Genomic DNA, 20,269 nt, shown 5'->3' with positions numbered 1-20,269 from the left:
CTCTCAAGAGCCTCCTTATTAGAAGAGAATAAGCCAGCTTCCACAAATGTTATCTTACAACAGACCATATTTTTAAAAAAAACCCCAAACCCTTACCTTCCATCTTGGAGTCAATATTGTGTATTGGCTCCAAGGCAGAAGAGTGGTAAGGGCTAGGCAATGGGGGTTAAGTGACTTGCCCAGGGTCACATAGCTGGGAAGTGTCTGAGGCCAGATTTGAATCTAGGACCTCCCATCTCTAGACCTGGCTCTCAATCCACTCAGCTATCCAGCTGCCCCCCTCCCCCACCCCCCCATATTTTTATTCTCACGCAGCTGGCTAAAAGGTTCAGAGAATTCTGCTGTGCTTAAAGTATATGTTGACTTAATTAATTTGGAGGAAATCAACAAATTATAGAGTCCATTTCATTACCTCTTCATCTGCTACAAATGTTGATATAAAAGCTGTATTTAGTTAGTCTTTTGCAAGTACTCATTATAAGCTCTGCCATAAAGATTGACCAAGCAAGCATCCCATAAAATTTTTCTTGTTGCCATTGAATGGACACTATTCCCAATACTTCCTTTTGTACACTAGTTTCATTGAGAGCATGTTCATCTGTGAAGATGAACATGACTTGGGCCATCTATTTAGCATTTCAGAGTGGTCAATGGATGGTAATCTCATCCAACAGTTGTTTGTAGATGGTGTTTCTTTGCCTGTCACCCCTCCCCCCCTTCCAAACTGAGGGATTTTAATGTGTTGTCATAGGTAAATAATGCAATGAATAAAATGAAAAGAATTAGGAGTAGGTGCATTGTCTTTTGTCCTATGAGGCTTTTTCTTTGTAGCAGGGATGAATCTATACATCTTAACCCCTTTCCTGCCTCCTTAGCTTATACTTCATGATATGGTCTGCAAACCATGAAAAAAGAAAAAACTATCTGGTCACTTTTGATTTTTATCTTTTCAATTATCTTTTAAGACTTGCTTTAAGGAGCAAAAAAATAGTATCAATTTAATTTTAATTATCCATTCATTTAGACTGGCCTAAAGATTCCTTTTTTTCACTGGAGTCTTTAAGAGGTCAGAAAAACACTGACAAAATGAAGACAAATAACACGCTACTTCTGAGAGGATTTCACTGTATTCAACTGTGGTCAGTTTTACAAGCATTTTTTTTTAAATTACCAATCCAAAATGCAAAAAAGTCACATAAAAAATAGAAAAGGGTCTCATCTTTTTTCTAGAAATTGTGCTCAATTATCAATAAGAGTATTTAAACTTCAAATTAACCACCAATCAAAAAATCTAATGTGTAGAACTGGGTCTTTTTAATAGCCAATATACAATATAATAAATAGAATTTACTTAAGAGACAGTAGACCTCATTTATAATCAGGTTTGGTGGAATGTTATGTTCTCTGACTGTTCTCCATAGTAACAGACCTATTGTGATTTTCTTGATATACTGTAGAGTCTTGAATAATTAGCAAAAATGTAGAACTCCATTCGATCAGTCAATCAAACAAGCAGGACAGCATTTATGCATCCATCATTTTCTGGATTATTGGTAACCTGTGCGTACTTTCCTAAAAAAAAAAAAAGTGAGGAATAATTAGTAATATCTAATAAATCAATAAGGGCAGCTAGGTGGTACAGTGGAGAGTGTCCTGGGCCTAAAGTCAGAAAGGCTCATCTTCCTAAATTTAAATCTGACACAGACTAGCTATGACACCCTGGGCAAGTCACTTAAACCTTTTGCCTTAGTCTCCTCATTTATGAAATGAGCTGGAGAAGAAAATGGCAAACCATTCTAGTATCTCTGTTAAGAAAATCCTAAATGAGGTCACAAAGAGTCAGATACAACTTAAAATGACTGAATAATAACCAATAAATTACTAACTTTAGTCTGTAATATAAAAGGTTTTTTAGTTGTAGCTTAAGCATTCAAACACAGATATTACCAAATAAGGATGAACTTATATCTATTTCTTTAAAATAGCAGATACTTAAAAAATAAATTAGTAAGAGAGCATAAGTTAGTTTTAATGATTGAATTAACAGGGCTCAGACGTTTTAAAGAGAGATCCTTTTCTTTTCCAGCTTGTGGGAATTTGTTTGCTATCGCTGTGAGGGTCTTAATTTGGGGAGCACTTTAAAAAGAGAAATGTTTCTGGAAGGGAGCACTTTAAAAAGAGAAATGTTTCTGGAAGTTTGTTTTTTAAAGCAAATTTTAAGTCTTACAAATTGCATGGTATTTGAAACAAAGCCCTCATTTAAAAAAACTATCCAATGTTATATCATGTTTTGAATAATTAAAGGTTGTGAGTTAATCCAAAGAGGACTGGAGATCCCTCAGATTTCGACTCATTTAGTGTTATAAAGTATCAAGCACAAAGGAGGTAGGAAGAAAGAAAGTGGTTGGCTCATGTAGCAAGAACAAGGAGTAATGAATTGATAGCCTGTTTGTTCAGTTCAGACCCTCTGAAGTCAAGATCCAGAGGACAATTACCCACCCCTGAACTTCCTAGGATGTTGGAGAGCCTTTATAGCTAAAAGTACATTGACAAAAGCATTACAGAGGGAATATCATAATCTATCAAAATAATAGGTCTATCTAGATGTTAAGATTTAGAATGTCTACTTAAGTCACTTTTATGCTTTCTTCACAACAACTCTTTGAGGTATAAGGTAGAAATATCTCTCTTTTCCAGATTAAGGAAGTGAAGCTCAAAGAAGCTGACTATACCAGTCAGGATTCAAATCCAAGCCACCCAGAGTAATCATTACCAAACCGTCATGCCTTTTTTAGTTACAAAATATTTGAGCATAAAGCTATTTGTTATAATAGCTTCAGTAAGTGTAGAAAGAACATGCTTATCGGACTAACTTAAAAATAATCTGGGTGATGAGAGGAGGACAAAGTAGAAAGCTTAATTTTCCCTTCTAGGTCCAAGGTATTGTGAAGATTAAATTAACTCCCCTGCCCATTTTAAGATTTAATCACCAAAAGTAAAAACACCTCATTCAAATTTGAGTGGGGGAGGTCTATGACCCACATGTGCAATAGATGGGTGATGTATCAGAATCAAACTGACCACCCCATGGCAGTTCTAAGAAAAGCTTCAACTGTAATTGGTAGATGTAAAAGTGGAGGAAGGCACAGGAAGTGATGCAAGAGAAAGTGTCTTTAAAAGGGAGATACAACTTCCTTTGGGATCTTCGACTTCTTCTGGAGTTCTCAGTTTGAGTTGGAGGCTGGTGAAGAATCTGCTGATTGGACCTGAGACCTTTCCTGGTGAGACATTCTTAAATCTCTCCCTTTGGAGTGACATGTTGTGAGTGAAAAAGCTGACTCCTTTCCTGGATTTTCTGAAAAACTAACCTCAAGAGAGACCTATCCTCTTGAGAGAGGCTCCCTGCATTCCCAAGTCCTTGGCTACAAGGGCCAAGGGCCAAGGCCCCTCTGACTAAGGACTAATTAGTTCTGCCTGTTTTTGAGCCAGGGGTCAGAGCAAAATACTTAGTGCTTAGGCTAGATATCTTACCCTATCCTTTCTCTGATTTCTTATTTCACTCTTTCTATATTTTGTAAATAAATTGTTAAATAAAACTCGCTGGAATTAATTAAATTCCTGGAGACCCTATTCTTAAATAACCCAGTTCAACCTTTTATAAAAATCCCCCTTTCTTCCCCTAACAGTACCTTTCCTTTTGTTAATAAACAAAACAAGTACTGATCTAGATATTTCAAGTTTTCCTGCTGACTTCATAAAAAGTTTAGTTATATTTATAATTAGATGATTAAGTAACACTTGTTTCTTTCTAAAATATCTGTTTAAAAAGTAATCAAGTTTTTTTGAATTAAAGAAATGTCTTATTTTTGGCAATCATTTACTTTTGGTAAATAAATTCCAATGTAGCTATAATATTATTTAAAAAAAAATTAAGTCATTCCTTTCGAATAGTACCTTCTACCAAGAAACCTTTCTTTCTGAGCTGCTGAACTTAGAATATGAATATAATTTTTATAGAAAAGGAATTCATTAGTCTTCTTTGTGGATGTGATACAAATTTAATAAAAATCAAATCCACTCCAGTGAGCAATGAAAAAAAATACTAGTTGCTGCTTTTTTTAAATGTCAGATTTCATATGATTATATTCAAATTATAGATCACTAGGAAATATCAATATCACGAATCATACTTACCCCAGATAACTTTGCCTCCTTGTGTCACAAGGCCCAGCTCACTCACATTCACCTCAATGACAGTACCTTTGGTAATGACACCCAAAGTTGTATATAGTGGGGATGAGGGATTCTTCTTCACACCAAGTATGGGTAGGCAAAAAGTGGCTTTAAGTTCAGGGTGAGTTACATGAGCCTTTTTAAAGCGCAAACCCTGTTAAAAATAAAAGTGTTAGTTGCTAATTTCCAACTACCTAAATTATTTTTGCAATATTTGTATAGTCAAAAGATTGTGAAGGTAATAAAACTCAGTTAAATAAAGAACATATTCTCACAAAACTGCCCGCACCAAAAATGTGTATCTTTTGTCTCAGACACAGTAAACTATCAGAAATTTGCTAGAAAGCTATATCAAATGAAGGACTATCTATGAGAGAGTTTAGAAAGATATAAAAATCTATAATATCATTACCTGTAGTTACAATGTACTTTTCTCTCTTCTACATATAAAAAGGTATCAGCCAAATATTCTTTACATTACACTCAAAAGATAAGAATTATGTTTGACCTTTGCTTGTTGCTCTACAAATATGTTTGGAAGAGATAATAGCCTAGTGGGTATACATTAGCATAGAGTGAAATACTTTTGTCATCTCCACAGCTATTGATAGGTCATATAATTAGTTAATGTACCAAACTGGCTCTCTCCCATTATTTATGCTGGGGAAAATTAGGCTAAAAATGTTATTTCAAGTATTATAATTCATCAAACCACTTATTCGTTTATAGTAATCTTACATCTTTTCAAAAATTACATGTTAAAACTTAAAAGTTTTTTCTCTGGCATTTATATGAAATGTTTCTTCTGAAAGAGTGGTTTAAAATTTTTATAGTGAATAATTTCAGGAAAGTAATCTGCAATAAAGAAGCTAAAGCAGAAATAATACAGAGAAGCTAAACAGACTCCTGGAAAGGCTGAGTTACTAAGTCATTTATTTAAATTATAGAACTATGGCTTTTTTCTTATTAATTCAAACAAGATTTTTGCCTCCTAAGGGCCACTAAGGGCAAAGAAATTTAAACAGATATTGTAAAAAACCCATCCACCTCATTTATTATCTTCTTTACCTTAACAATCTTATTTTTCTGGGTTTGCATTACTTTACATTATAGTCCTGGAACAATGGCATCGATTTTCTTTTCTTTTTGTAAAGATATTTTTACCAATTATATGTAATGACAATTTTCCAAATAAGTTTTCTGAAGTTACGTTTCAAACTGTTTCCTTCCTTCCCTCCTTTCCCTCTTCTCAGAGCTGGTAAGCAATTTGACCTGGGTTATACATGTATTATCATCCAAAACATTTCCATGTTGTTCATTTTTGTAAGAGAATACTCACATAAAACCAAAACTCCAAAATAAAAAACCAAATAAACCTAAAGTAAAAAATTGTATGCTTTGATCTAAGGACTCCAACAGTTCTTTCTGATGGCATCAATCTTTAAGTCAGGAAATTCTTGCAAATGACTTACCATTGGTCTAATAAATCTTTCATATTTTGGTGGTTTTCGAGTAAAGCCATCCCCAACAAAGCAGACTTTAGTAACCATTCTCTTCCAAGCCTTCTTCTTCCTCTTTCCTGTACGAATAACCTTTAATACTTCTGTTTCTCCCTGGGCACGAACCTTTGGCAAGGGCACTTCCCATTTACCCTAAAAAAATGCATACAAACCACAGTTAACAAAATAGACTTTTGATCCAAATGCTAATTAAAATAATGAGTTTATACAGTTACTTGAAGTTTACTTTTTAAATAGAATTATTCGTTCACTCCTCAGTAATTTTTTGAAGATAAATGTATTATTCCCACTTTACAGATGAGGAAAGATTCAGAAAGATTAATGACTTGGACAAAAGTCACATGGTCAGTAAATCATAAAAGCAGGAGGCTAATCTTTTGCTTCTACACCTCACACCAACCCTACCAAAACACAACAATTCACTGGTTTCCCTGCCAATTTGTTCTTATCTCTCAAAAGCTACACATTTTTACCATAACAGAAAGGTCAATTGTAGTTCTATTAAGGGACTTTTATCTAAGCATTAGTCTGTCAAAGACCAAAGAAACTCATCACTAAGTTGGCCATACAAACTCTCAAAGACTATCCATTTGCACTGGCATATGAATATGAACAGAATCATGTATCTTTTAAGAAAGGATTGGGCCCTTCTAACTAACCATTTAATTTCAAATCAATTTGGAAAACTATAAAATATGCCTTATTAACTTTGACAAAACTAGCCAGGAATATTTCTCATAAAAGCATTTAAACAAAGGAAAAAAAAAGGATATCCTAAGAAATACCATTACTTACAGCTTTTTCTTTTCGTTTTTGTTTAATCATGTTGGAAAGGACTTTGGCTCGGGATTGTCCTTCTCTGTCCAGAAGATATGCAGGCACTGCTCCTTGGGGAGTTTTTTCATCATTCTTTTGCTTGGTATTTCTCTTTTCGTGCATCTTGATACTATATAAAAAGTCCAGAAAAAAAATCACCTTAAATTATTATCCTTCAAAAGTTAATCCAATACTTGGTAATTACAAATAGAGCAAATAAATGAATATACTCACGTCTTTTTCATTTGAATCTTCTCAGCATGACGTTGTTTATGGTAAAGTTTGGCCTTTAGACCTATCATTTTCTTTGCTTTCTTTGAACGTTCATGAGCCTCACGGCTTTCCTTCTTTCTCTTTTTCTCATGGTAATCCAAGCGGTAGCCATACCGCTTTCGGTGTAACTCTATGTATTCGTTCTGTGGCTATAAGACACAAAAGGTATAAAATACTTTAAAAAAGCATCTGTTTAAAGAATAACCTCCCAAATAAATGCTTTCTTTTATATAGACCATAAGCTGAGAAAAAAATCTACCCTAGCTGAAAGCTATTACTTATATTTGCAAATACTCATAGTATTTAAATCCACACATTCCTGCAAAAAGACAAAATTAGTTATTTTTTACATAGGATACTATCAGGAAATAGTTTGTCTTCTTTAGTCTCTCAACACATCATGTTTGATAAAAGTAATTAGCAAATACCATATTGATTCAGAGAGATTAAAATAAACTAATTTCATTTTATGGACAGGACAGATGCTCAAAACTTAAATTAATATGCTGTCATGAATCAAATGGGAAACTACAGCCAGAGAAATGTAACCTGATGGTTCCTTAATACCTTTTACTTTCCATTTAAGGAAGAAAATGAAGTTAGACGAATAATTCTGATGCAGTTATCAAAGCTTGTTTCACGAGAATGAAGTTATCTAGCTCAGGGAGTTTGAATGGAGGTTTGACACTAAGTAAGAATATCACTGGCCATCAGTCTCCTCATTTTTTTCCACCACAACCATTCTCACCTTTTCCCTGGACTGATTGTTCTCTATCCAGTCTTTTCCCTCTACCAGCCATCCTCCACACAGCTACCAAATTAATATTCCCAGAAGTCTGAACAAGGCTCATCTGCTCAAGAAGCTCCAGTGGCTTCTTGTCACCTCTTGGATAAAACATAAAACCCCTATTTGGCATTCAAACCCCATAACAATCCGGGTCCGGAAGATTTTTGCTGGCTGATCACACATTTTTCTGATTACTGCATATTCCAACCAACCTGTCCTACAAGACATTCAATGTCAAGCCTCCGAGTCTTTACAAAGGCTCAGGTTCTCCCTCCAGGGCTCAGCTCTGGTACCACATCCCAGAAGGCCCCTACTAAACAAATCTGTCTGTTTTATTGGGCTCAGATCATATATTGTATATCCCAGCCCTACCCTATGTAAAGCTTAAGCTCCGAAAGGGCAGGGATGATATCTTACGCCTCTCTTGATATTCACAGAGCCCAGCACCGTGCCAGAGACACAGGAAGCGTTTAATAAGGGTCTGTAATCTTAATCTTACTCTTCAATTCTAAGAACATTCAGGGAGGATCGGGTGGAAAGGAACCATAGCTCGCGCGGACCTCTCCCTTCCTCCCCCTTTCCGGATAAACACGGCTCGGTCAGACCTCACGCCTGGAGGTGGGGAGGAAGGGGTCTCTGCTCCTCACCACACTTTCCAGGCGACCGGTGCAAGGACTCTGCCCACTCCTTGAACTCTTCTAAGTGTCTCGACCCGCTTACCATGACGACAGCAGCGTGCCAGTCAAGAGGCCGCTGAAATTGCTCCCCAAATTAAGACCCTCCAACGATAGCAAACGAATTCCCACGAGTCGGAAAAGAAAAGGGTCTCTCTTTAAAAAGTCCGAACCCAACTCGAAGCCTCGGCACTTCGGTTCCGCTTCGCTCCGCCTTCCCTTCCCCAGGGCTTATCACTTCGCACTAGAGGGAGGCCTGGCGGAAGTCGCTGGTGGCCACATTTGGCTGTTGCGCCGCTGTGGCCGGAAATTAAGAGTACCGACTTCCGGCTTTTGACATGAGTAGAACCCGGGAAACATTTCCGGAACTGTTTAGCGGAGTGTCTGACACTAGTAGCGGCTGACTGATCCCCAGTCCTGCCGCATTTTGGCTCCAACGGGTGGCTGTCTTTCAGGTGGGTCCTGGGGTCTCTTTTCTCCCGAAGAGAACGTAGGACTTAGTGGTCGATTCACGGAGTCCACTTTTGTACCCGCTCTGATATCGTAAGCGCTCTGAGGGCAGGAACCCGGGTACCCCGGTCGGTTCTGTGCTTTGCATCTCCCCCAACACCCTATAAGGCCCTTAATAAATGTTTGTAGATTGACGTTGAATGAATGAAATTGAATAAGAGAGGTTGCTTTCTCTGAATCAACCAACTAGCAAATATTATGCTCTTTCTGTGTGCCAGGCATTGTGCTAGGTCAGTGAGGGAGACCACATGCACATGAAAGATGATATGCATCATTAATATAAAGTCACGAAATACATATATAAGCGAAGTGGTTATGCAAGATGGTTTGAGAGGAAGGGCACCAACTGTTGGACTCTAGGGGCAGAGTTTGGAAAGTTTTAATGCAGAAGGTGATGCCAAAATTTCATAAATCTTAAATAGAAGAACTCTGAGGTGAAGGGAGGGAGGGAGTGGATTCCAGGCATGGGACTCATCTAATGCAAAAACCTGGGGATGAGAGATAGACTGTTGTGGGTGAGGAGCAGAGAAAAGCCCAGTTTGGCCAAATCTGGGGAATAGTTTTCAGTGAGGTAGGAAGGATAGGTTATAACTTTCTTTACCTGTCAAATAATTTATATTTATTTCATTCTAGAGACAATAGGAAATCACTAGAGTTGACTTATCTCCCTTTAGATTGTGAGGTGCTTGGAAGCAAGGATTCTTTGCTTTTCTCTATCCAGTGTTTAGTTTAGCACAGTGCTAGGCACATAGGAGCTTAATAAATGCTTCTTGACCTGAGTAAGGAGTCACATACCCCATTTTTTTTTTTAACTCAAAAGGTGGTGACAGCAGCTAAAAGGTTGGTCAGAGATCAAAAATGTTTCAGGAGGGGATATTCTATTTAAAATTTTTTTTATTTAATTGATTAAGAAAATTTTTCCATGGTTACATGATTCATGTTCTTTCCCTCCCCTCACAGCAAATGCTCAATTCCACTATTTTGTGTGTGTGTGTGTGTGTGTGTGTGTGTGTGTGTGTGTGTTTTAATAAAACCTTACCTTCCGGCCAGGCAATGGGGGTCAAGTGACTTGCCCAGGGTCACAGAGCTAGGAAGTGTCTGAGGCCAAATTTGAACCTAGGACCTCCTGTCTCTTCTAGGAGGTCCACTAAATCTCAATCCACTGAGACACCCAACTGCCCCCTCCACTGGGCTTTACATGTGTCATTGATCAAGACCTATTTCCATATTATTGATATTTGCACTAGGTGATTGTTTAGGGTCAAATCCCCAATCATATCTCCATTGACTCATGCGATCAAGCAGTTGTTTTTCTTCTGTTTCTACTACAGTTTCTTCTCTGAATGTAGATAGCATCCCTTCTCATAAGTCCCTCAGAATTGTCCTGGATCAGTGCATTGCTGCTAGTAGAGAAGTACACTGCATTCGATTGTGTCACAGTGTATCTGTCTCTGTGTATAAGGTTCTTCAGGAACATGTTCTAGATGCAAAAGGCTGCTGACAGAGCTGGCAAACTCTGACATGGAAAATAATTCATTTCTCAATATATGCCGAGGGAATTCAGGCTCTAAACTGCTAAGATCACAGCATATCACTTAAATATATTTCTATTTTTATTGCTTTTAGAAAAGAGAACAGCATTCAGTTAGGATGGTGATAGCTGAAAATAAAGAAAAATAGATAATAGATTTGGTCCATAGTCAAGAAAGTAAATGTTTTTCAGGGCACATTGACTTTCAGACCATTTACAGTACTGGCTGTAATAAACTGCCTTCTAGTGGCCTAAAGTAAGCAGTGCACATCAGGGGGGAAAATGACAATCCCATCCAGGAGACCATTCATATTGGAAATGTTTCTGTTTTTATTATACCAATTCTTTTTTTTTAAAATTCAAAGATATTCTATTTTCCCAATTACATGTAATAACACTTTTCAGCATGCATTTTCCAAAATTATAAGATCCAAATTGTCTCCCTTTCTCCTTTTCCTCTCTCAGAGATCTTAAGCAATTTGATCTGCGTTGTACATGTATTATTATGCAAAATATAGTCCCATATAGGTCACTGTTGTAATAGAATACTCATATAAAAATCAAACCCCCAAAGAAAACTGTAAATAAACTAATTGAAAGATAGTATGCTTTGATCTGCATCTGACCCCAACAATTCTTTCTGTGGAAGTGGATAGCTTTCTTTGTCAAAATTCCCTCAGAATTTTTCCTGATCATTGTATTGCTGAGAGTAGCTAAGTTTTTCACAGTTGATCATTATGTAATATTGCTGTTACTATGTACTATTACACCAGTTCTTAACCTATACTCGAGCTTGTCTTATTCTTTCTCTTCAGATTTCAGAAGCTATGGTTTAATTAATTTATAGTATGTGATTTGAAGTATAATTCAATTAATTCTCTGTTCTAAATTCTATTCTAAATATGACACTGTGGATAAAAAGATAATTTTTTTTTAAAGAACCCACCACCACATTATCTACCCTCAGAGAATTTACCTTTTTTTTGAGGAATGCAATAATTTTGATCACTACAAAATACATCAATAGGCAAAGTAAATGCAAAGTAAGTTTGGGGAGATGGAGAGGCACCAAATTCTTGAAATTGGGAGAGGCCTCATGGTGTTTGAACTGCAGCTTAAAAGGAGCTAGGGATTCCACGAGAAAAAGATGAGAAAGCAGCACATACCAGGCATGGGGGACAACCCATACAGAGGAAAAGCCAATAATATTATATTAGTGGAACAGCTGGTAGATCAGTTTGACCCAACAGGGTATGGGAAGGGAAGTAATGTAAGTTCAGAACATGGGTTGGAATTAGAGTGTGAGGGACTTTAAATGCCAAATAAAAATTTGTATTTTGTTCTAGATGTAGTAGAGAGTTGCTGAACTTACATATTGAGCAGGGGAGTGGTATGGTTAGACCTGTGCTCTAAGAATACTAATTTGACAGATGTGTGGAACAGGGATTGTAGAAGGATGAAACTGGAGGCAGGAAGCACAATTAGAAAGCCATTATGAAAAGCAGAAGGGACTGATGGCTTTAGTGGATATATAACCAAAAAGGCTTGGTTTTTAACTGAATAAGGGAGGATAAAGAGAATGAAAAGTTGAATATGCCTCAGAACATAAGCTTAAATGACTAGAAGGATGGTTGTCCTCAAGAAAAGGAAAGAAATGTTAACACTTATATGAATTTTCTTCTATTTTTTTCATATTCATACAGAACAATTGAATCCTAATCATCAGTTTCTTATTTTATTTTACTATTTCAGCCAGAGATGGAGGAAGGAATTTGGTTATAAAAGATAGAAAGTAACTACTCACTCTGCTTTAGTGTATATGGTATTCTATATGTATTAGTTATTCTAACATTTTCATGAATATTTTGGCTATCATTTTTTCTTCAGCCTAAATTATTTTACTATGTTTTTAGTTAGAGCACAAACCTCTACTTTTAAGATTTTGTTTCAGATAAGGCATTTAGTTTTTGAGGATGAGGGGGGAGTGGTTAACTAAGAACTAAATATATGTTTTTTCATTTTTAGGTAGAAATTTGATTTCTAATTAAATTTTTGTTAAGAAAAACTATTTTCCTTATTCAGCAAAATACCTAAATATCACAATGTCTAAATTCCATAATTTAAGTATGAAAATTTTAAATCTATCATTGTGTTATTTTATTTTTCAGTGAATAACTATAGTTAATAGGACCATGATGTTGACAAAAATAAGGAAATTTATAGTGACTCATCAAAAAGTTTCCAGTTTGCATCTTGATGTAAGTTTTTACCATTCTAAATATTTGCTTTTAAATATTTACATAGCATCATAGAATTAAGGCTGGAAAGGGACCTTAGAGGCCATCCTCCTTTTTGTAAATGAAGAACTGAAGTCCAAAGAAGTTAAGTATTATTTATAAAACATTTAGTTTGTAATTCTTGTTCAGTCATCCGACTCTTTGGGTTCCCATTTGGGGTTTTCTTGGTAAAGATAATGGAGTGGTTTTTCCATTTTTCCTTCTCCAGCTTATTTTACAGAAGAAGAAACTGAGGCAAACAGTTAAGTGACTTGCCCTGGGTCACACAGGTTTGAGACCACATTTGAACTCAGGACTCCATGCTTGGCCACTCTATTCACTGTCCTACCTTGGTCCCTTATATACAATTTAGTACTTGAACCAAAATTACTTAATATAAAATGTTTTTACACACACAAACCAGCGTATCAAATTTACTGCCTAGATAGTGATGTCATCTTATTGTACACCAGAATACTTTAAGGACTATCGTATAAAAAAGTTTCAAAGCAAAGTTAATTATTAAAATTTATTGAAATAACTGAAAAAGACTTATGTAGCAAAATTGTATCTTTGTGGAACACAGAAAGAACAATTGTATGGACTGTATTCATATTGAGCTAGGATGCTGATTTAATTTGCTTCCCTTATTAGGATGTGAGGTTTTCCATATGTAAAAAAACTGTCTTATTTGAGAATAATTGGTGACTGTTGACTTGATGTATAGGCTGTGATAGCATTCAGTGAATATTTTAACTTTCTGCTAGTTGAAAAACTCAGAATCTAGTTATGCACTGACTGTTTCAAAATCTTCCCACTTTTCTTTTCTTCCCTCAAATCATTAGGACATGCTGAAAAAAGTTTATTTTTTCCTTAAGTTAATAATTAGTTAAAAGCTTGGTCAGAGTTTCCTTCTTAGATTAATTGTAGAATCATAAATTTAGAGTGAAAAGGAGATATTGGAAACCCCAAATCCTTCATTTTATAGAAAAGACAACTGAGAGATTAAATGACTTGCTCAAGATCACACTTCAAATAATGGTAGTTGTATTTGAACCCAGGTCTTCTGACTTCAAGTCCTGTATCCTCTGTTTTAATTGGCCTTGTGTTCAAATTTATCTCTGTGACTTACCACTATCGTGACCTGGAACAAGACTTCAGCTTCAGCTAGGTTTTACTTTCTTCCTGTCCTGAGGATGTTATTTTTGTGGTAACAATTGATTTCATAGAAGAAATTTCATCCTTTAATTCATTTTCAGACTATCTTTTTAGAATAATTTGCTAGCTTCAATGATACAGGAATTTTATTTATTTGCTTATTTTATAACAAATAGCTTTGGTCTTGATCCATTCACACACACAAAAAAAAATCCTTAGTTCCTTAACTTCTTTGATCTTTAGTTATCTGTTAACATGAAGGATTTGGACTAGCTGGACTCTGTGAGCCCTTCTTGCTCTATGATTTTATTACTTTAAATAGAAAAACTGTAGAAGATACAGAGATGTGTTCTAAGATATTAGAAAAGTGAGATTATGGCACAAATATGCCATTAAACATTAGTTAAAATTCAATAAAATATGCTAGCAAGCTTTAAATATGCATTGAGGAAGTCTTGGGACTGAAAAAAATGCAATAAATGTTGTAGAACAGTAGTTTCAAACTTAAAAACAGATCTTGAAGCTGACTGTTGACTTACAAAACCACAAATTAACACTACGTTGTCTTGAAAGAATTATTAAGCATTTCATAATTATGTTTTAATCTGGTTCAGAAGGAACTTGGCCAGTTTGGCACCTCTGTTATAGGTGACTGGGATGTTCTAGGCCCTAGACGAAGCTAGTGAAGATACTCAATAATTTGTTGACAGCTATAGTCATCCAATTCCCCTTCTTCCCCCCAAGCCTCCCAGAATGATCCTTCCTAGAACATATTTGGGTAAGAATACCTTCCTTTCTCTAAGTCATCTTAAAAGACAATATGAGGCTTGTCTTCTACCTCAGCTTCATTTGTAGTGATTTTATATTGTCAATTTCAGAAAAGTTAGGAGTCCTTTCTTATAGGATTTAACAGAAATGTGAAGGACTAGATTGTCCCCAGGCAAAACATGCAGAAAAAGAAAATATGAAGGAATGTTTGCTTTTTTAAAAGTGTGTTTCGATAAAACAAGCTTCTAATATTTTATTTCCTCAGCATATGTGTTCTTGTAGATCAAGAGTGCTTTTAAAGAGATTAATATCACGCGTTTTTCTTGGAAGAAATTATAATTCCTTACCAGGTATGGGTTTTGATTACATCTCACTTTGTATTAACTTTTTTTTTCTACTTTTTACATTTCTCTCTTACCTTTGTGAAGTCCTTGAGAGCAGGTACTATGTTTTATTTTACTCCTTGTATCTCCCTTACCCTGTAACATTGTGCTCTGTATATATATATTCCAGAAATGTTTGTTGACAATGAAGTATATAGCCCTGCTCGGGTTGAGGTTTAAGGTGACTTCTGAGGGCCTTTCAAACTTTGAGGTAATTATTCTTGCATTTATTACCAAAAATGAGCCCTTTATTTTTAGGAAAGATATTTTTCATTTATCCCATGCCTTGAGATCATAGAGATGGTAGCAGATAGAAAAGTCCTTAAGAAGAACAAGAAAAGGGATACTGCAGGGAGAAAGCTGTGATCTCCTTTGCCAGGGAATCTCAGAGAAATCAAAAAGAGTTAGGGAATATAAATATAACCAAATGAGACTTTGAGATCTGCTATAGATTTCTGTCTACCAGGAGGTTAGACATGCTGTAAAATATTAACTTCTTTTTCTTAAGACAAATAACCTTTATACTCTTTCTAACCTTTATACTCTTTCAGGCATATTGTGACTTAGCTAAAGAAATAGAGTAGAAATAGAGCTTCTGGTAGCTGGAGACTATACTAATATTAATGCAGTCTTAAGATTACATTAGGATTTCTGTTAACAAGTTGAGCTTATAGTCAGCAAAAATACCTTTTAATTTTTTTAAGTCTTTTTATGTTAAATCTTTTAAAAGTATTTTTAAAAATTCTTTTTATATGCCATATTACATATATCCCTTATACAGAACCCCCTTCTCCCAACTGATCAACAACAACAAAAAATCAAATTATATAATAAAACCCTCGTCCTAAATATACATAGTATAGCAAGGTCATGCCCCAAAATGTATGCCACTTCATGCATTTTTAAGTTCATTATCTCTCTGGCAGTAAGTAAATGATATAATTTCCCCTTCAGGCTTCTGGACTCCTGGTTTATCATTGCATTGATCAGAGTTCTAAAGTATTTTAGAGTGGATTTTCTAGATCATGTCTTCATATAAAAATTATTCTCCCATTTCTGATCACTTTACTCTGTTCATAGGTACCTTCCCTATTTCCTCTGAAATTGTCAATTTCATAATTTCTTTTTTTTTAAACATTATTTTATTTGGTCATTTTCAAACATTATTCATTGGAGACAGAGATCATTTTCTTCCCCTCCCCCCATCCCATAGCCGATGCACGATTCCACTGGGTATCACATGTGTTCATGATTCGAACCCATTTCCATGTTGTTGGTATTTGCATTAGAGTGTTCATTTAGAATCTCTCCTCAGACATGTCCCCTCAACCCTGTAGTCAAGCAGTTGCTTTTCCTTGGTGTTTTTACTCCCACAGTTTGTCCTCTGCTTGTGGATAGTGTTTTTTCTCCTAGATCCCTGCAGATTGTTCAGGGACATTGCATTGACACTAATGGAGAAATCCATTATGTTCAATTGTACCACAGTGTATCAGTCTCTGTGTACAATGTTTTCCTGGTTCTGCCCCTTTCGCTCTGCATCACTTTCTGGAGGTTATTCCAGACTCCATGGAATTCCTCCACTTCATTATTCCTTTGAGCACAATAGTATTCCATCACCAACATATACCACAATTTGTTCAGTCATTCTCCAATTGGAGAGCATCCCCTTGTTTTCCAATTTTTGGCCACCACAAAGAGTGCAGCTATGAATATTCTTGTACAAGTCTTTTTCCTTATTATCTCTTTGGAGTACAAACCCAGCAGTGCTATGGCTGGATCAAAGGGCAGACAGTCTTTTATCGCCCTTTGGGTATAGTTCCAAATTGCCCTCCAGAATGGTTGGATCAGTTCACAATACCACCAGCAGTGAATTAATGTCCCTACTTTGCCACATCCCCTCCAGCATTCATTACTTTCCTTTGCTGTCATGTTAGCCAGTCTGCTAGGTGTGAGGTGATACCTCAGAGTTGTTTTGATTTGTATCTCTCTGATTATAAGATATGTAGAACACTTTTTCATGTGCTTATTAATAGTTTTGATTTCTTTAGCTGAAAACTGCCTATTCATGTCCCTTGCCCATTTATCAATTGGAGAATGGCTTGATTTTTTGTACAATTGATCTAGCTCTTTGTAAATTTGAGTAATTAAACCTTTGTCAGAGGTTTTTATGAAGATTGTTTCCCAATTTGTTGCTTCCCTTCTGATTTTAGTTATATTGGTTTTGTTTATACAAAAACTTTTTAATTTGATGTAGTCAAAATTATTTATTTTACATTTTGTGACTTTTTCTAAGTCTTGCTTGGTTTTAAAATCTTTCCCTTCCCAAAGGTCTGACATGTATACTATTCTGTGTTCACCTAATTTACTTATAGTTTCCTTCTTTATGTTCAAGTCATTCACCCATTCTGAATTTATCTTGGTATAGGGTGTGAGGTGTTATTACCCCAAGTCTATTCCACTGATCATCCTTTTTGTCTCTTAGCCAGTACCAAATTGTTTTGATGTCCGCTGCTTTATAATATAGTTTGAGATCTGGGACTGCAAGGCCTCCTTCCTTTGTGTTTTTTTTTCATTATTTTCCTGGATATCCTTGATCCTTTGTTCTTCCAAATGAACTTTGTTATGGTTTTTTCTAAATCAGTAAAAAAATTTTTTGGAAGTTCAATGGGTATGGCAATAAATAAGTTTGGGTAGGATGGTCATTTTTATTATATTGGTTCGTCCTACCCATGAGCAGTTAATGTTTTTCCAATTGCTCAAGTCTAGTTTTAGTTGTGTGGAGAGTGTTTTGTAGTTCCTGTGTTTGTCTCAGGAGTTAGATTCCTAAGTATTTTATTTTGTCTAAGGTGATTTTGAATGGGATTTCTCTTTCTAATTAATTTCATAATTTCTTATTAAATAATATTTCATTTTGCTTATGCTACAATTTATCCATTTTCAAATACAAGGACAACTCCTTAGTTTAAATTTTTGGTTACCATTAAAAGAGTTGCTCTAAATATTTTTGTAGCGTGTAGACCTTTTCTTTCTTTTTTTGGTCTCATTGTGGTATGATTCTACTACTTGTATAGCTAGGTCAAAAGGTATGCACAATTTGGCAACTTTTGGAATGTAGTTCCAAACTGCTTTCCTGAACTAACTCCATTAACAATGAATTAATTGTATTTATCTTCCCAGTAGGTTTTCTCATTTGTCATCTGCCAATCTGATGGTTGTAAGGTGAAATCTCAAAGTTGCTTTAATTTGTAATTCCCTAATTATTAGTGATTTATAACTTTTAAAAATATGATTGTTGGACAGCTATATCTTGCATTACATAGAGCACCAGGTCTGGTGTTAGAAAGAAAACCTTATTTCAAACCCTGGACATTTATTAGCTGTGTGACCCAGGACAAGGCCTAACCCCTGTTTGCCTCCATTTTCTCATTTGTAAATTGGCGATAAAAATGGCACCTATAAATGAGATCATTGTAAAGCACTTAGCAAAGTGCCTGGCACATAGAAAGTACTATGTAAATTTAATTTTTTGATACTTTGGATTCTTAAGAAAACTTCTGTTCCTATTCTTTGGCCATTTATGTACTGGGGAATAAGTCTTAGTCTTGGAAATTTGATTCAATTCCTGATATTTCTTAGATTATGATCTTTTTCAGAGAAACTTTACAGTAAATATTTTCCCCATTTACCTCTTTTCCTTCTAATTTTAACAATATTAGATTTGTTTGTGAAAGAATTTAAAAAATTTTATATCATCGAAATCATCCCTCTTATCTTGTGTGATCCTGTCACTTGTTTTAACATGAGCTTTCTCCAATCCATAAAGAGAATTCCTTTCTTACTCCTCTGATTTGTTTTTGATAGAACCTTTTATATCTAGGTTGAATATCTATTGGAGCTTATCTTTGTATGCTTTTTGATTTTCACAGATAGGTCCATTTGTTCCTCTGCTTCCTAGTATTACTAATAAAAATGAATGTTTGGATCTTTTCCCATCTATTGATACGATCACATATTATTGATATAATTTGTTATTTATGATTTTTTCTTATATTATCTTATGTTAACTTTGATGTCTATAATAATAAAGGTTATTATGAGCACTGAATAAAGTTACTTTAGTTACTTTTTCTTTTTCTCTTAAACCCAACTGAACTTTTCAAGAAACAAATTATTACAGCTCTTTTTCTAATGATACCTTTAGCATTAACCTAGGAGGCAACATCTAAAGAATGAATGAATGGATTTCGATATAACAGAAGATATCATAAGCAAATTAGAAGAACAAGGAAAATATTACCTATCAGATTTATGGATTGGAGAGGAATTTATGAGTAAACAAGAGACAGAGAGCATTGTGAGATGTAAAATAGATATAATTTTGAGTACATTAGACTGAAAAGTTTTTGTACATAAATATTATACAACAAATGTTGCCAAGATTAGCAGGAAAGCAGAAAATTGAGGTGAGGAACTTTCTTAATAGACAATATCTCATATATAGGTATCATGTCAAAAACATGTAGTTAACTGTCAAATTTATGGGAATAAGAGTCATCCCCCAATTGATAAATGGACAAAAGAAATGAACAGACAGTGTTTGGATGGATAAATCAAAGTCATATATAGGTCCACAGGGATAAAAAGCTCTAAATTTCTACTGATTGGGGAAATGCAAATCAAAACAATTCTGAGGTATCATCTCATTTATCAGATTGGCTAAAATGACAATTGTTGGAGGAAATGTGGAAAAGTGGGGACAATAATACATTGTTGGTGGAACTGTAAACTGATACAGCCATTTTGGAGATTAATTTGGAATTACAATCAGAAAACTCTAAAACTGTATATCCTTAGACCCAGCAATACCATTGCTAGGTCTGTTTCCCAGGGAGATTAGGAAAAAATGGAAAATAATCTATATGTTCCAAAATATTTATAACAGATGTCTTTGTGATCGAATACTACTGCACTGTAAGAAACGATGAGCTGATTATTTTTTTTAAATTTGGAAAAAACTACATGAAATAATTAATAGTGAAATGAGTAGAACCAAAAAATCATTATATTCAGCTATTGATTTACTATTTGAAGAATAATTTGTGAATATTTGCCTCCAGAGAATGAATTGAGAAATGGAAACATAAAAGACAATCTATATAATTTGCTGGATGATGCCTTTTCTGATGTGGGGAAAAGGGGGAGGGTGGATTAAATAAATAAAATATTTCCCCAAAAAAGAATTAATGAATGAAATGTTTATTAAATTCTTATTATATACAGAATATTGGCCTAAGCCTTGTGGTTAGAAATAAAAAGCAGGACAGCTTCTGCCCTGAAGGA

At 35.1% G+C, this 20,269-nt stretch overlaps 2 protein-coding genes across 4 annotated transcripts in view; one reads left to right on the top strand and one right to left on the bottom strand.

Moving 5' to 3' along the window:
• Positions 1–1,108: 1,108 nt before the first annotated feature.
• Positions 1,109–8,599, bottom strand: NSA2 (NSA2 ribosome biogenesis factor). Its single transcript, XM_007486532.3, has 6 exons — positions 8,350–8,599; positions 6,804–6,991; positions 6,549–6,699; positions 5,706–5,885; positions 4,195–4,387; positions 1,109–1,572 (listed from the first exon to the last, which is right to left on the bottom strand). Exons 1-6 carry the CDS (start codon positions 8,350–8,352, stop codon positions 1,505–1,507), a joined length of 783 nt encoding a protein of 260 aa, XP_007486594.1. The 5' UTR covers positions 8,353–8,599; the 3' UTR covers positions 1,109–1,504.
• Positions 8,600–8,603: 4 nt separating this feature from the next.
• The window catches only part of GFM2 (GTP dependent ribosome recycling factor mitochondrial 2), a 56,040-nt gene continuing 44,374 nt past the window's right edge, over positions 8,604–20,269 (top strand). The window contains exons 1-3 of one of the 3 annotated variants that reach the window (XM_007486529.3): positions 8,604–8,758; positions 12,513–12,602; positions 14,812–14,896. In XM_007486529.3, the coding sequence (XP_007486591.2) occupies positions 12,537–12,602; positions 14,812–14,896 (151 nt within the window). In that variant the 5' untranslated portion in view covers positions 8,604–8,758; positions 12,513–12,536. Of the gene's footprint in view, positions 8,759–12,512; positions 12,603–14,811; positions 14,897–14,954; positions 15,141–19,047; positions 19,393–20,269 lie in introns of those variants that run through there. The other 2 variants (XM_007486531.3, XM_056824755.1) reach the window with 2 other exon arrangements.

The sequence above is a fragment of the Monodelphis domestica genome, chromosome 3, assembly GCF_027887165.1.
Source record: "Monodelphis domestica isolate mMonDom1 chromosome 3, mMonDom1.pri, whole genome shotgun sequence".
In the NCBI taxonomy this organism is placed as follows: domain Eukaryota; kingdom Metazoa; phylum Chordata; class Mammalia; order Didelphimorphia; family Didelphidae; genus Monodelphis; species Monodelphis domestica.
Note: the sequence above shows the minus strand (reverse complement) of the source record. Positions and strands in the feature narration are given on the sequence as shown.